This window comes from Lissotriton vulgaris, chromosome 12, assembly GCF_964263255.1.
Source record: "Lissotriton vulgaris chromosome 12, aLisVul1.2, whole genome shotgun sequence".
Classification (NCBI taxonomy): domain Eukaryota; kingdom Metazoa; phylum Chordata; class Amphibia; order Caudata; family Salamandridae; genus Lissotriton; species Lissotriton vulgaris.
Genome location: NC_141700.1, coordinates 675,791,527 through 675,806,058, shown reverse-complemented (window position 1 = coordinate 675,806,058; position 14,532 = coordinate 675,791,527). Strand labels below are relative to the sequence as shown.

General features: G+C 44.1%; 1 protein-coding gene across 1 annotated transcript in view; it reads left to right on the top strand.

The window, feature by feature from the left end:
* The window catches only part of LOC147677983 (dual specificity protein phosphatase 22-A-like), a 248,296-nt gene extending 240,632 nt beyond the window's left edge, over positions 1-7,664 (top strand). The window contains exon 7 of the mRNA XM_086945856.1: positions 6,574-7,664. Within this exon, the coding sequence (XP_086801982.1) occupies positions 6,574-6,756 (183 nt within the window). The 3' untranslated portion in view covers positions 6,757-7,664. The remainder of the gene's footprint in view (positions 1-6,573) is intronic.
* The last annotated feature ends 6,868 nt before the right edge of the window (positions 7,665-14,532 follow it).

Sequence of the window (14,532 nt, the reverse complement as noted above, 5' to 3'; positions counted from 1 at the left end):
AGGGTTCGGCTCTTGGTATTCTATTCAGGACCTCCATAGACACTTTCCTAACTTTCTCTCTTTCTATAAAGCTCTAAATGTACATTGTCCAAGAAAATACACTAAATTGTACCTAGACCCCATGGAGGTGGGAGCACATGACAATGTACTGTGCATAGGCTCCCCACCTGCCAGCTATCTCCCTGTGTTTCTAGATTCCTCTAGCCCAAGTTCTCCTCGTCCCTCAATTCCCTGTTTACCAGCTCCATAGCTGTCAGGGTTTCCAGTCTTTCTAAGCTCCCTGTGACTTCAAGGCTTACTAGCAGTTCCTACCCTTTGAGGTTCCCCTTTACCGGGATTCCCTGTCCACATACAATTTCATTTTCCTCCCCATACACCTCCTTTTCCATAATTATAACTGGAGCACTAAGATTTATTGTTTCATTTGGCTAGTTATTGGACTAGCGACATTGTAAACTTTGCCCTGGAGTACTTTGTCCTGATTTCTATTTGTTTCTATTCATGCAATATGTAGAATGCATGGTAGCCAAGGCACCCCTGCGCTGAAACAAAAGCTAACACCACCTTAAGGCAGAAGGAACACTGAAACTGAGTTATTTGAAAAGCCAGGTTTTAATCACTTTTCTAAAGTGTAGCTCATTTTCTATAGCTCGACTGACCTGGTGAAGAGAGTTCCAGAACATTGCTACATTAAAGATGGACTGATCTCCTCTTCTAGCTCTTTTGACAAGTGGGATGGCAGCCAGGTAGACATTCTAGGAACAAATTGCTCTATTGGGGTTTTAAGGAATAACCAGATGACGTAGGATGGGTGGCCCTCTGCCTTGAAGAGCACTGTGGCAATGTACAATGATTTAAATCCCACTCATTGAGCAATTGGAAGCCAGTGGAGATCTCTCATTCCTGTCTAACTGACTGTGAGCTTGAAGTTCCAAGCAATACACGTGCGGCCTGAAGAAGTATTGTCTGCCTCAGACACAATAAGGAGGAAAACCTAAGAGTGATGAATGGAATATTTGAATTAATCTCATCCACAGATAGTTACTCAAGGCTGCACTCCAGTCCATTTTTTTTGTGCAATGTCTCTCTCTAGACAATATGCAGATCGGCTTTGGTTGTACTACCAGTAGGAACAGTCTAGCCTGAAGTACCAGGCCAGGTCCCTCCAGATGGTAACACAAGCAACTCCAGACTTGTTTCTGAGCAGGGGAACCAAGATCTGTTGGTTGAAAAGAGGGTAGTCTAGTTCTCCAGCCAACTCACTGATTCTTGTCTCTTTATTGTAATGTATATAAATTGGCCTTTCCGCTGGTTACATTGAATTTCCTATAGTTTTAGTTTTCCCTGTTTTATTTCTATGGATAGTGTTCTCTCCTTGGTAACTATCTGGCAATATGTTCGTTCAACAGAGACTCCTGCTGTTGTTCCATCATTCTTTCAGTGAGGATTTTTTGAATCACTGACAGACTAATATCTGGAAATGAAGTTATAATCATATATAGAGTTAGGACAATGTGGAGCAGAAATTTAAACTACAAAAGGGAGATCACAAACCATTGTGTGATTAACATATGGACAACAGGTTCTTGATCCATTTATCTGAACAGCTTCCATTACGCTCCTTTGTTAAGATAACCATTGGGTGGATAGGTGGTGACACATGTTCCAAAGTGCTGAGATGGCATACCTCACATTCAAAAGCCACTCAAGAGACCATATAAGGGGTTTGGGCTAGGGGAAATGTCTCTCACAAAATTGTTTGCTCAAATCCGTCTCCCTCAAGAATGTTTCTGTTCAAACCAGACTCCTGCAGCAAAACCTTTGCCAAATTTCAGCCTGGCATAATTTTGTGTTCATTTTGTCTCGTTGTTGTTGTTTTTTTTTTTTTTTTTTTTTTTAGAGGCGAAGAGCGTCAAAAGGTAACAGATATAATGGGCAAATGCAAAACGCACACACACACCTACACTGAACATACACCTGTCTTTCCAATTATACGTATATTAGTTCTCCCTTACACTCTGTCATTTCATGCTCTGTCTCAATTTACAATTTTTTCTGTTATTTCACCTTCAATTCCTCTTCATTTTATTTTTTAATTTCTCTCCAATTTATTTACCTTTCTTCCCCTAAAGCTGTTCCTTCTCTCTGGGATTTAGCTGAAGAGTTTGAATCCTGCTGTCTGCTTTTCTTTGTAAGTTGTATTCGCTTTTCCTAATAGCGAGGGTGGTGAGGCACATGGGAGTTTAGGAGGGCAACAGCTGAGGCACAGAACTAAGTTGGCTTGATACTCAAGACCCCACTACATGTAATTTAAGTAACAACAAATTGTGTAATGATGTACTATTTTTCATGGAAAAATATTGAACCGGAGGAAGGGTGGTTCACTATCCTAATTAATCTCTTTAAGAAGTGCCTACCTATGGGGTCAACACAAGGAGCTTTGGAGATGCAAAATAACTTGTAAGAGCATTTATTTAACAGAGGTAAAAGATGTTGCTAGTACTAAGGGCATAGAAGATCTGTACAAGTCCCCAGGTTAAACAACAATACTTATACATTTTGCAATGGAACACTGCATCTTCCAATAGAATTGCAGATCATAAATATGTCCAGAACTATGTAACTCAGATGGAAATGTTTGACAAACAGTTGCAACACATCTCCCTTCTTTGCAAAACAATAAACACACAACTCTACAAAACAAAGGTGGTATACTATAGATACAGACTAAAACACGTTCCAAACCATATACCTAAATCTAACAAATCTTGCTGTCTGATCTTAGTTTCCTAGGGCTCTACCTCACTCTGGTACTCTTTCTCAATGGCTTATTATGTTCACCTCTTTTTGTATCACTGTGGTTGTGTTCACCAGTGAGTGTATCATTGTGGATATTCTACATTTTCTTTTCTGCCCTCAACTCCCTTAAGCTGATTATCTCTCTGATCATACAGCCTTACTTTGACAATATATGACGTGTTCCACCATTGATCATTTACACATGCACAGAATTGCCCAGAACTTAATTTTTATGAACAGGGTCTCTAAACTTGGAAAACCTTTACACAACAACATGGATCTTTGATACAAACCCACTTGACCACTAAGATGTTAAAGTTCTTAGACTTTGCTCTCTATTTTTGTTCACACTGAGCTACACTGCATACATCGCTGGCTATTTTGCCTCAAGGCTGGATGCGGTACCATCACATTGTTGATTCAGAGCTTAAGCAACCTGAAACGGACACAATCAAGACACTGCTTTCGTACCTCCCATGTGTTCAGAAGGAACTTTGCCTTTGACTTAATGTGTTTTAGTTCTGTCGGTCCAAAGTAGATTTCTAATAGCATCCACTCAATCAACTTTTTATTTGATGGCACTTTGAACTCACTCTACCAGTACTCTATGGAACATTTCATTTGGCCGAGGGTGATACAATGCCGTTTTCATATGTTAAACGCCACACTTCTGCAAGAATTCTTTCATTTTGTGACACATAGATTAAACTTCATTATCAGTTAGGAGTTCATCTCACACCCCATCTCTGGCAAATACCTCTTGAATAAAACAAATTACAGAGCTAGTATTTTGTTCAGAGACTCCTTTTACCTCCATCCATCTTGATAAATGGTCCACCAACAGAATCAAATACCTCATATGAACAGAAAGAGTTTGGAAAAGACAGCCACCCTTTACCATACTTTACTGGGACACACCCTGCAACAGGAATTGGAACTGATGCAGCCAAATGTATGTCACTGAATTTTTGCACCAGCCTTTCCACCTCTACATCTACTCCAGGACACCACAAACCAATTAGTGGCACTCACGCTCATGTGACTACTGTGTTCTGTTTCAAAAATGATTTGTCTCCGACATGAGGGTAGAACTAAATTGTCACCACTGATACCCTTGCAGGTCATACTGTGCTTTACAAATAAATATTACACAATCCATTTAGCAATGGCCCTTATCTGCTACTCTACAATAAAACTGCAAAGGTGTGAAAATAGTTCCTTATTTAGGCTACCACTTCTTCACAAAATTCATGACCTTTTCCAATTCAGTATCATTCTCTAGTGTGCCACTCCTCCATGTCTAGAAAAACCACACAATGCTCCATGTTGGCTATAATACATTCTTCTATATTTTCCTCAGAATTATCCCAAGTTGCTTCATCAGGTAGTCAGGAAAGAAAGTCAGCTCTTACATTTTTTCCCCACTTGTACTGTGCAACAGCAGTACATGAAATTCAAAGAATTTGGTAGAAAGTCTTGCTAATCCATCCATTGCCTTCTTTATCTTTGCTTCAGACGAGACCTCAATCAAAGGTCTATGATCAGTTCTGAAACAGAACTTTCTTGCCAAAAGGTGTGGCTTACACTTCTCAATGGTCCATAAATCAACTAAGATCTATTTGTCTATCACTGAGTAACATGTTTCAACATCTTTCATCCTTCTGAATGTGAAACAGATGGTGACTTCCTTACGCATGTCTAACTGAGACAGTACTGCTCCATTCCATTGTCACCAGCATCTACTGCGATGAATGTTTCATGTCCATCCATGTACGAGTGAAGCTCAGGAGCAGAAACAATACTTTGCTTGAATCAATCATCATTTTTCTGACACATTACAATCTATTCAAATGTTGCATTTTTCTTCTGTAAGTTTCTAAAGCATTCTGTGAGATTTGATAAATCCTTGATGAACTTTGTGTAAAATTCACAAAGCCAACGGAATGAGCGAAGTTGCTCTCTATCCATTTGGTGTACAGCTTTAACTATTCCCTCTTCAGTACTCTGTTTTGGTTTGACCACCTCACTGGATAGAATATGTCCCCGATATTCAACTTCGTTTATAGCAAATATAGATTTGTCAATACTTATTATGACGCCCTCTTCCTACAGCATGTGAAGCACTTTCTCAACAGTGCTGTTGTGTACTTCTCTTTTGCTTGCAAACACCAAATGATCTTCTTGGAAAACTACAACAATGGGAAAAATTCTCAAACATTTTGGTCATGACCTTCTGGAACACTGATGCTAGTGAGGCCAGTCCAAATGGCAAGCTAAAAACATTGAAATGTACCATCAGATTTTACAAACCCAGTAAGATACCTAGACTTTACATCTAATTCTACCTTATGGTATGCCGCATGAAAATTCAACTTTGAAAAACATTTAGACTGACATGTTGAAGAGAAAAATTCTCCATCAAAATTGCATTGTTGAGATACCTGTGATTGATGCAGCCGTAACTTGCTAAATTAATTTTTTGCTAACACAAATTGTGAAAGGTATTAGAGTAGCATTCACTGGTTCCAATATACCATCAACCTGCATTTTCTTCAACATCTGTGACAATTAATTTATAATACTGTGTGGTAAGTTGTGTAGCCTGTGTTTAATTGGAGTGCTGTGGAGACCTTGATGGTGAGTACAAAAATGTTTTTTTGAAAAACATCATAGCCATGTCAGTCAGCTTAATGCCACCATCCTAACACATTGATGCCTTTGTGGGCTACATAAACACTTCCATTACTCTTTTCACTTTCAAATTTAATTGCTGACCAGAAATCTTGTATTAAATTTCCTGCTACCTTCAAAAGAAATAGTAAATACATCAGGAGGTAGCAGGGCTTTCTCAGGCCAACATACGTTGACTTTCTCAATCAACATAATTGTGATCATCGCACGTGAATCTAGCAGTGAGAGTATGTCGATACCATCAGTTGTTATCAGTACTTGAGGAAAACTGTAACACTTCTTATAATCACCTTACTACTAATAGCTGCCACATTATCGCTAATTCCTTGATCTCGAGCACTTATCACAGTATTCCTTCCCTGCACACTTTACCAAAATGCCAACTTTTTTGCACTTCCTTCCTTCTTGTGCTAAAGCTGGACAGTTCTTGAAATTAGAACTATGTGACATAGATCGACATCAAACTCATGAAGTTCTAGATGATGTACAAACATCATTTTTCCCATTGGAGTTCTGGTGGAGTGGTAGTGATCTATTGTGACTATTAATCTTAGCTATGTGAAAATGTGTGCCCTCTGCTTCTAGTTGATTGGCATGCTCCTGAGTGCATTTAATGCTCTTTGCATTGCCCGCTGGTTCATCTAAAAAAGGGATTTTAGAAGTCAGAAGCCTTTGATGTATATTTTTAGAATTGCATCAGGATATAATCTGATTATGTATTAATAGACACATTACATTTTCGGAATTATGAATCCCCTCGTAATAAGGGTCTATTTGTGCTTTACTAGAGAGCACACTTACATTTACAATAAAATAAATAGCGAGAGGTGATTCTTCAATGTTGAACACAGTCAATCGTCATGGGTATTTGTCTGCACTGCAAACTAGGAAAGACAAAACATGAAAAAAATCATATACAGAAAGTAGAAACTTAGTCATGTTGCTGCATTAATGTGCTAGCAATTTGGCTGTGTGTAACTTTGAGCTCAACCAAGCCTTCTTGTTGAGTGAGATACTGCAAAAGAAATGTAATTTATCCACTTAGTATTTCAATTATCACATATGTTTTTCCATTTGTTTCAGTGCAGAGTATGGCTGCGGCAGGAGTATGGGAGGAACCCCTTTAATGACCAGGAACATGTGCAGCGGTTACTAGCCCAGCAGAAGGAGAAGGAGAAGGTCGAAAATGCACAGAACCGATGGTTGAACCAGTCTCCGGTGCACTACTCTCTGCCCTACAAAGCCTATGGTTCCAGTGGCATATGATGAGACAACAGATGGAACTTCCAAATAAAAGTCAGTGGCTCTGAACAGCCAATAGCAGCCACTCACACTACAACCAGTACTGTATTGGGAATTGTTAAATACACCTACAGTGTTATTTTGCTGGAAACAACTTTGTCATGTTTAAGTGCTCATAAGGTTTTTCTTATGCTTGTGCGAGATATTGTTTATATACAGTTCACCAAGGACTTATTGGATCTTAGGCATACTTACAAATGTATTTGAAGACTTATTTTGAAAAATATTTCCTCATATTTGTTGACTTAATTGCCTCTGAAAGCCTCTTCAGCAGACGACAATTCAGCAACAGGATTTTGTGATGCTGTCTCTGTCTCTTCCTAGTCAAAACGTCACTGCCCGACCCCCTTGCCACTTTTCTCACACAGGTATGGTTTTATTTATGGTGCCAAGAATATGCATCAGTCAACCCTGGTGAGATAAGCGTCTCATTCTAGCATAAAAGTTGTTTAGGGTGTTCTTCCTGATCGTGGTTGTCTTTGTTTTACATCAATTTGTGATCTACTTGTTTTAAGTTTTCTAACAAATTTAATTATACTGTCCTTTGAGGGTTTGGACACTGCCTGTGTCCATATTTTTATGTGGAAAAGTCCCTGTGCCATAAATCTGAGCATATACAAAAAGTGATACAAGTCTTACAAAACCGCACAGTGGCATGCATGCAACACAGTAGTGCATTACAAACTATGGGGTTGGGCCCTCCCAAGTCTTTTACATCCACTCTACTGACTTTCATAAACCAATGCTTGAGTTTGGAACCTGCCACATCTCTCGCAATATTTTTGTTTAAGCCTGTTGATTATTCAAAACAAAATGCCAAAATAAAAACTATTTGGAGAATGTTTCAATAAAACATTTGTGCCATACCTGCATATAAAGTGTTGATTTGTAACAACACCGCTATTTAAAAGGAAAGGAAAAAGGAAGGAAATATGTTTAGTACTCATTTAAAGAGTTTTTGAACTTAAAAGGCACACACAAAACGTGACAACGTTTCTCTAAAGTGAATAAAAATGGATCACTTTTGCAATCTTGCACAACAAATCATCACAAATTTAGTACGAGTTGCAAATGGTATTTATTAGTAGGCTGGATAGTTAGTGGGGTTTTGTTCTGAGCAATGAGGAATTGCATAGATTTATCAGCCTGTGTTCCTTACGATTCCTTCTGATTCTTTTAAATGCATATTGGAAGAGTGGTGCCGCATGGGAAGAAATATGTCTGGTATTTTGTGCATTGTTTCACCAGTGGCCATATGGGATGACCTAGTTATACAGGTCAGCCTCAAATGTCCCTATTGGAGAGGATAACGCCTGATTTGCCGACTGCAGGACTCGATCTAGAGTGACATTGTGGGTGAAAAACTTAGTGCATGTTGAGTGAGTGGTGGACATAATAGGTGAGAGGTCACCAGGGTCGGATTGGGATCACAATTCGGCCCGGGCACAGACGAAAAAAGTGGCCCACATTCAAGAGGCGTGGCCCATATTTAAGGGGCGTGGCCCACATTCAAGGGGCGTGCCCTTTCATGAAACACTATTTGCACAGACAAGGAATGAAAGTGGGAGGATACTGTTCTTGCACAGGACACAGGGCCTAGGTGCCGATGGCCTACATGCTGAGCAACTAAAAAAAATAGCAAGGCCCCTTTCTGTCACAAAATTATTCCAGCCCTCCAGCACAGGAGCACCTGAAAAGCAGCAAATCCCCTGCTATTACTAACCTACTTAGCCCTCCCCAAACCTTCAGCTCAGGAGCACATGAACAGAGGTAAGGCCCCTGCAATTAGTAAATTAAACTGCCCTCCAGGCCTCGGGAAAATGTCCTGGCAGGGGAGCACAAAACACAGCTTTCTGGGTCATCCAAGGTAGCCAGGTAGCCAGGGGAGAGGCTGAGGTGAAGCTGGTGCATGGGAAGTGCCTTCCCAGTGTGTTCTGGCAGTTTGAGTGTTTACCATTTACTGTAGTATTACCCTTGTACCTGTGTATGGTACCCTTTTGTAACTTGCACACGTCACTTTTCTCTGGTATCACACTGTATGCTACCTCTCACTTTTGATTGCTTTAGATACTTGCACAAGTGCCACCATTGCCTACGTAACGTTTGTTCTTGTGCTGGAGTGTCTGCCATTTATTACAGTATTATACCTCTACTTGTACTTTGTACGCTTTTGTAACCTGCACACATCACTTTTTCCTCCTGTAATGTACCGATTGCTACCTCCATCTCTATTTGTCCACTTGTAATTTTTCTCCTCATGTATTATTGCTGTTCCTTGTGTGAAGCGTAAAGTTCGGGTAAAGTCCGAGCTATATAAAATCGCATAAATAAATAAATAAATAAAATAAAACAATTCCAAACATCACCTGGCCCCCACAGCAAGACCCATTCTTCCTCGTCCACTATGCCCTGAATGTGAAGGGCTGTGGGCGAGGTGCTAAGACTAACACCGTTTCTGGGCTGCATGGGCGCCAGGGGGCCGAGGCGCAAATGGCTCAAAGGCCTAAGAAACACCTGGCCCCCAGGGAGGCCGATTCTTGCATACAATCACCCCTCCCCAGCCCAGCCTCAGCTTGATTGCTTGGCAGGGCAGGGGTGAAGGAGAGGCCACAGCTGACAATCGCTGTCCGGCCGCGCACAGCGAGGCTGCTTTCATTTTCTCTGTCTGTCTCCGTGCCCTCTGTGGGCCGTTTTTTTTTTCCTCCCCTTTCCTAGTCCACTCTCTGTGGACTGGGACAGGGGAGAAAAAAACGGCCCAGAGAGGGCACCGGCCCTTCGGGCAATGCCCGAATGCCCGCCTTGCCAATCCGCCCCTGGAGGTGACCCTTAAGCTGAAAATGAGTCTAAATTTATTAAAGGAAGGAGGCTAAAAAGGGTACGATGAGCAGCACAAAATGTGTCATCATGTTTGCTGTTAGTCTAGTAACAGCTCAAGGTGGTGGCAGCAGGCGATAGCTCAAGGTGGTGGCAGCACCTTGCTACATCGTTTTTAGGCGAGCAGATTGCGAGGGACTTTCCTCTGCTACATCCTGTACCCCGTGGTATTGCGCTACGATCTTTTTTAAAAATAACAAAGAATTGATATAAGAATTGTATTGTGTGCCTATTTTAAAACTGTATTTTTTTAAATCCCCCTGAGTACTGCACCCGGTCCCACTGTGCCCCGTTCCACTGCGGCTTCTTGGTGCCGATTGTTGTGGAGGGCCAGGTCGGGCGCCATCTTGAGGGAGGCCCGGTCCTCTGCGGGACCCGACTTAGCGGTCCAGCTAAGGGAGGGGCTTGGATTTACAAAAGGGGGTGGTGATGAACAGAGTGTCTGAATTGAGCAGACCACTCTTACCCAGTCCAAAGATCAGGGCTTGATCCATCACCGTTATTTATCTCACTGCCCCATCCCAGCTCAGAACCTGGCTATATGCAAATCAGTCTGTCCCTGGCCCAGTGCATCATGGGAACAGGGCAGACTAAACTACCAAGCCAATTCTTTACCAGAAAGGAGACAAGCTACCGGGGACCGGTTTCTGGCATTTCAGCCTCTTCGGCCCGGCTTGCTTGAATCCTGATGGAGCAGTGAGAAAGGGACTCATGTCTGAGTATACCCTGCCACACCTATAGTGGCCAAAATCGATTTACAAAAGGGGGTGGTGATGAACAGAGTGTCTGAATTGAGCAGACCACTCTTACCCAGTCCAAAGATCAGGGCTTGATCCATCACCGTTATTTATCTCACTGCCCCATCCCAGCTCAGAACCTGGCTATATGCAAATCAGTCTGTCCCTGGCCCAGTGCATCATGGGAACAGGGCAGACTAAACTACCAAGCCAATTCTTTACCAGAAAGGAGACAAGCTACCGGGGACCGGTTTCTGGCATTTCAGCCTCTTCGGCCCGGCTTGCTTGAATCCTGATGGAGCAGTGAGAAAGGGACTCATGTCTGAGTATACCCTGCCACACCTATAGTGGCCAAAATCGATTTACAAAAGGGGGTGGTGATGAACAGAGTGTCTGAATTGAGCAGACCACTCTTACCCAGTCCAAAGATCAGGGCTTGATCCATCACCGTTATTTATCTCACTGCCCCATCCCAGCTCAGAACCTGGCTATATGCAAATCAGTCTGTCCCTGGCCCAGTGCATCATGGGAACAGGGCAGACTAAACTACCAAGCCAATTCTTTACCAGAAAGGAGACAAGCTACCGGGGACCGGTTTCTGGCATTTCAGCCTCTTCGGCCCGGCTTGCTTGAATCCTGATGGAGCAGTGAGAAAGGGACTCATGTCTGAGTATACCCTGCCACACCTATAGTGGCCAAAATCGATTTACAAAAGGGGGTGGTGATGAACAGAGTGTCTGAATTGAGCAGACCACTCTTACCCAGTCCAAAGATCAGGGCTTGATCCATCACCGTTATTTATCTCACTGCCCCATCCCAGCTCAGAACCTGGCTATATGCAAATCAGTCTGTCCCTGGCCCAGTGCATCATGGGAACAGGGCAGACTAAACTACCAAGCCAATTCTTTACCAGAAAGGAGACAAGCTACCGGGGACCGGTTTCTGGCATTTCAGCCTCTTCGGCCCGGCTTGCTTGAATCCTGATGGAGCAGTGAGAAAGGGACTCATGTCTGAGTATACCCTGCCACACCTATAGTGGCCAAAATCGATTTACAAAAGGGGGTGGTGATGAACAGAGTGTCTGAATTGAGCAGACCACTCTTACCCAGTCCAAAGATCAGGGCTTGATCCATCACCGTTATTTATCTCACTGCCCCATCCCAGCTCAGAACCTGGCTATATGCAAATCAGTCTGTCCCTGGCCCAGTGCATCATGGGAACAGGGCAGACTAAACTACCAAGCCAATTCTTTACCAGAAAGGAGACAAGCTACCGGGGACCGGTTTCTGGCATTTCAGCCTCTTCGGCCCGGCTTGCTTGAATCCTGATGGAGCAGTGAGAAAGGGACTCATGTCTGAGTATACCCTGCCACACCTATAGTGGCCAAAATCGATTTACAAAAGGGGGTGGTGATGAACAGAGTGTCTGAATTGAGCAGACCACTCTTACCCAGTCCAAAGATCAGGGCTTGATCCATCACCGTTATTTATCTCACTGCCCCATCCCAGCTCAGAACCTGGCTATATGCAAATCAGTCTGTCCCTGGCCCAGTGCATCATGGGAACAGGGCAGACTAAACTACCAAGCCAATTCTTTACCAGAAAGGAGACAAGCTACCGGGGACCGGTTTCTGGCATTTCAGCCTCTTCGGCCCGGCTTGCTTGAATCCTGATGGAGCAGTGAGAAAGGGACTCATGTCTGAGTATACCCTGCCACACCTATAGTGGCCAAAATCGATTTACAAAAGGGGGTGGTGATGAACAGAGTGTCTGAATTGAGCAGACCACTCTTACCCAGTCCAAAGATCAGGGCTTGATCCATCACCGTTATTTATCTCACTGCCCCATCCCAGCTCAGAACCTGGCTATATGCAAATCAGTCTGTCCCTGGCCCAGTGCATCATGGGAACAGGGCAGACTAAACTACCAAGCCAATTCTTTACCAGAAAGGAGACAAGCTACCGGGGACCGGTTTCTGGCATTTCAGCCTCTTCGGCCCGGCTTGCTTGAATCCTGAGGGGGCTTGGGGCATAAATAGCGATGCACTTTAGGACGCGCAGCGGGCGCGCCGAAGGAGGGCCCGTCTGTGCCCGTCCGTGTTCCGGACGTGCTCAGTGCCAGTCCCCCTGCCCGTCCTCACAGAAAACTTCATCCCTCCACCTTAAGGTACTCACGCGATGACCTCATTGCCTGCAACATCATGCCCTGTGGGAGAGAACCCATGGGAGGTGGCTGACAGTGTATCCCGTGAGTGCTCTGCCAGTAACTTCTGCTTCCACCCCACTCTAAGCTGCCAGGTTCCACCCAATACCGACCCCCTGCTGATCAGAGCGGGTTTAATCAACGCCAGGTCTATGGTCAAGCATGCTGCCGATATATTCGAACTTTTGGCGGAGAAGCAGCTTGATCTTTTATTCATCACAGAGACCTGGTTAAACGCCTCGTGTGCCCCGGTGGTGGAGTTAGCCATTCGCCGAGGATTTAAAATCTCGAGGGCAGACCGCCTGCTCGGCAGAGGGGGAGGTGTTGCTGTGATCTGTAGGGAACAGTGGGTCTTTGCCTGTGAGCCCCGGGGCGTGCTGCAGGACGCTGAGGCGCTCCACTTTTCGCTAGCACTCAACTCTCACTTCACTCTCGGAGGCTCACTGGTCTACCGACCTCCGGGGTATGCTGGGAACTTTGTGGGGGCCCTAGAGGAGGTCATTACTCAGCGTGCTCTGAGATACTCCAGGTATCTCCTTCTCGGAGATTTTAACATACATGTTGACGTCTCAGATGCCACTGAGGCCATCCGCCTTGGAGAACACCCCTCTATGGCCCATCTCAAAACAACTGGTTGCCCTCCCAACCCATGATGGAGGCCATTTGCTAGATTTAGTCTGTTCTAACTTTGACATTGATATGACCTGTCCTGAAAGTGTGACATGGTCTGATCATAAGTTGATCAGGTTCTCCTGGTCTGCGAATGCTGAAAAAGAGAACGGCCCCTCACTTGCCCACTCACAGAGGATCAACTTAGTCACTCTGGCTGATTCCCTGTCTCAAACCCGTCCGACACTACCTTCGGAGACTGAAGCAGCGGTCAGCTCCTTTAACACCTGGGTAGAACTCGGATCTGCCGCATCCATCAATAAAGGATGCATCCGCAGGATGCGGTCTACCCCTTCCAAACCTTGGTTCACCCTTCGGGAATTAAAACTGGGTTGCAAGAAACACGAACGGGTGTGGAGACAAACCTACCAACCCAAGGCTAAAAGTGACCTGCGTGCGGCGCAAAAAAATTATTATGCTGCCATCAAATCTTCTAAAAGCAGCTATTATGCAGGGCGAATCGAAAAAGCTAACAATAATAGTAAGGAAATATTTTCCATTGTAAAAAGCTTCCTTTCACCATGTGCCGCACAGCCTATACTGCCCCTCTCCGAGCAATGGTGTGAAGAACTCTCTTGTTTTTTTACAGACAAAATTGCTAAAATCCAAGAAGACCTTCAGACTGTCTGTGCTGGTTTTCAGTCTCCCCCCAGACCCCCCTCCACTGCTATGCCGAAGTCAACGGGGCAGTTCGCTTTCTTCTCTCCCCCGACTGTGTCCGACATTACTACAGTCCTTGCAGCCTTGAAATCAGGGTCTCCCTCCGATCCTTGCCCTGCCAGGGTCCTGGGTGAGATAGCTGAAACAGTAAGCAATGAGATTACCCAGATTGTCAATCTCTCTTTTTCCTCTGCTACTGTCCCGCTCTGCTGGAAGCAAGCCAAATTGCTACCGCTTTAAAAAAAAGACTGGGGTTGATTCAGCTGTACTCTCTAACTACCGCCCTATTTCCTTACTGACTGCCTTAGCAAAGGTCTGCGAGAAGATCGCTTTTAAACAACTGGCCAATTTTATTGAAACTTCCCAAGCACTACATCCTGCTCAATCAGGATTTTGGGCCTCCTACATTACCAAAACGGTGCTTGTCGAAGTGTCGGAGGCTATTCGGGAGTGCCTGGACGGAGGTGGCAGAGCAGCTCTGATTTTATTGGATCTCTCTGCCGCCTTCGACACGGTGCCCCATACATTACTCCTCACTAGACTGGCGGCCGTCGGTATCACTGGCCCCGCACTAGACTGGCTGACGTCCTTCCTGGACA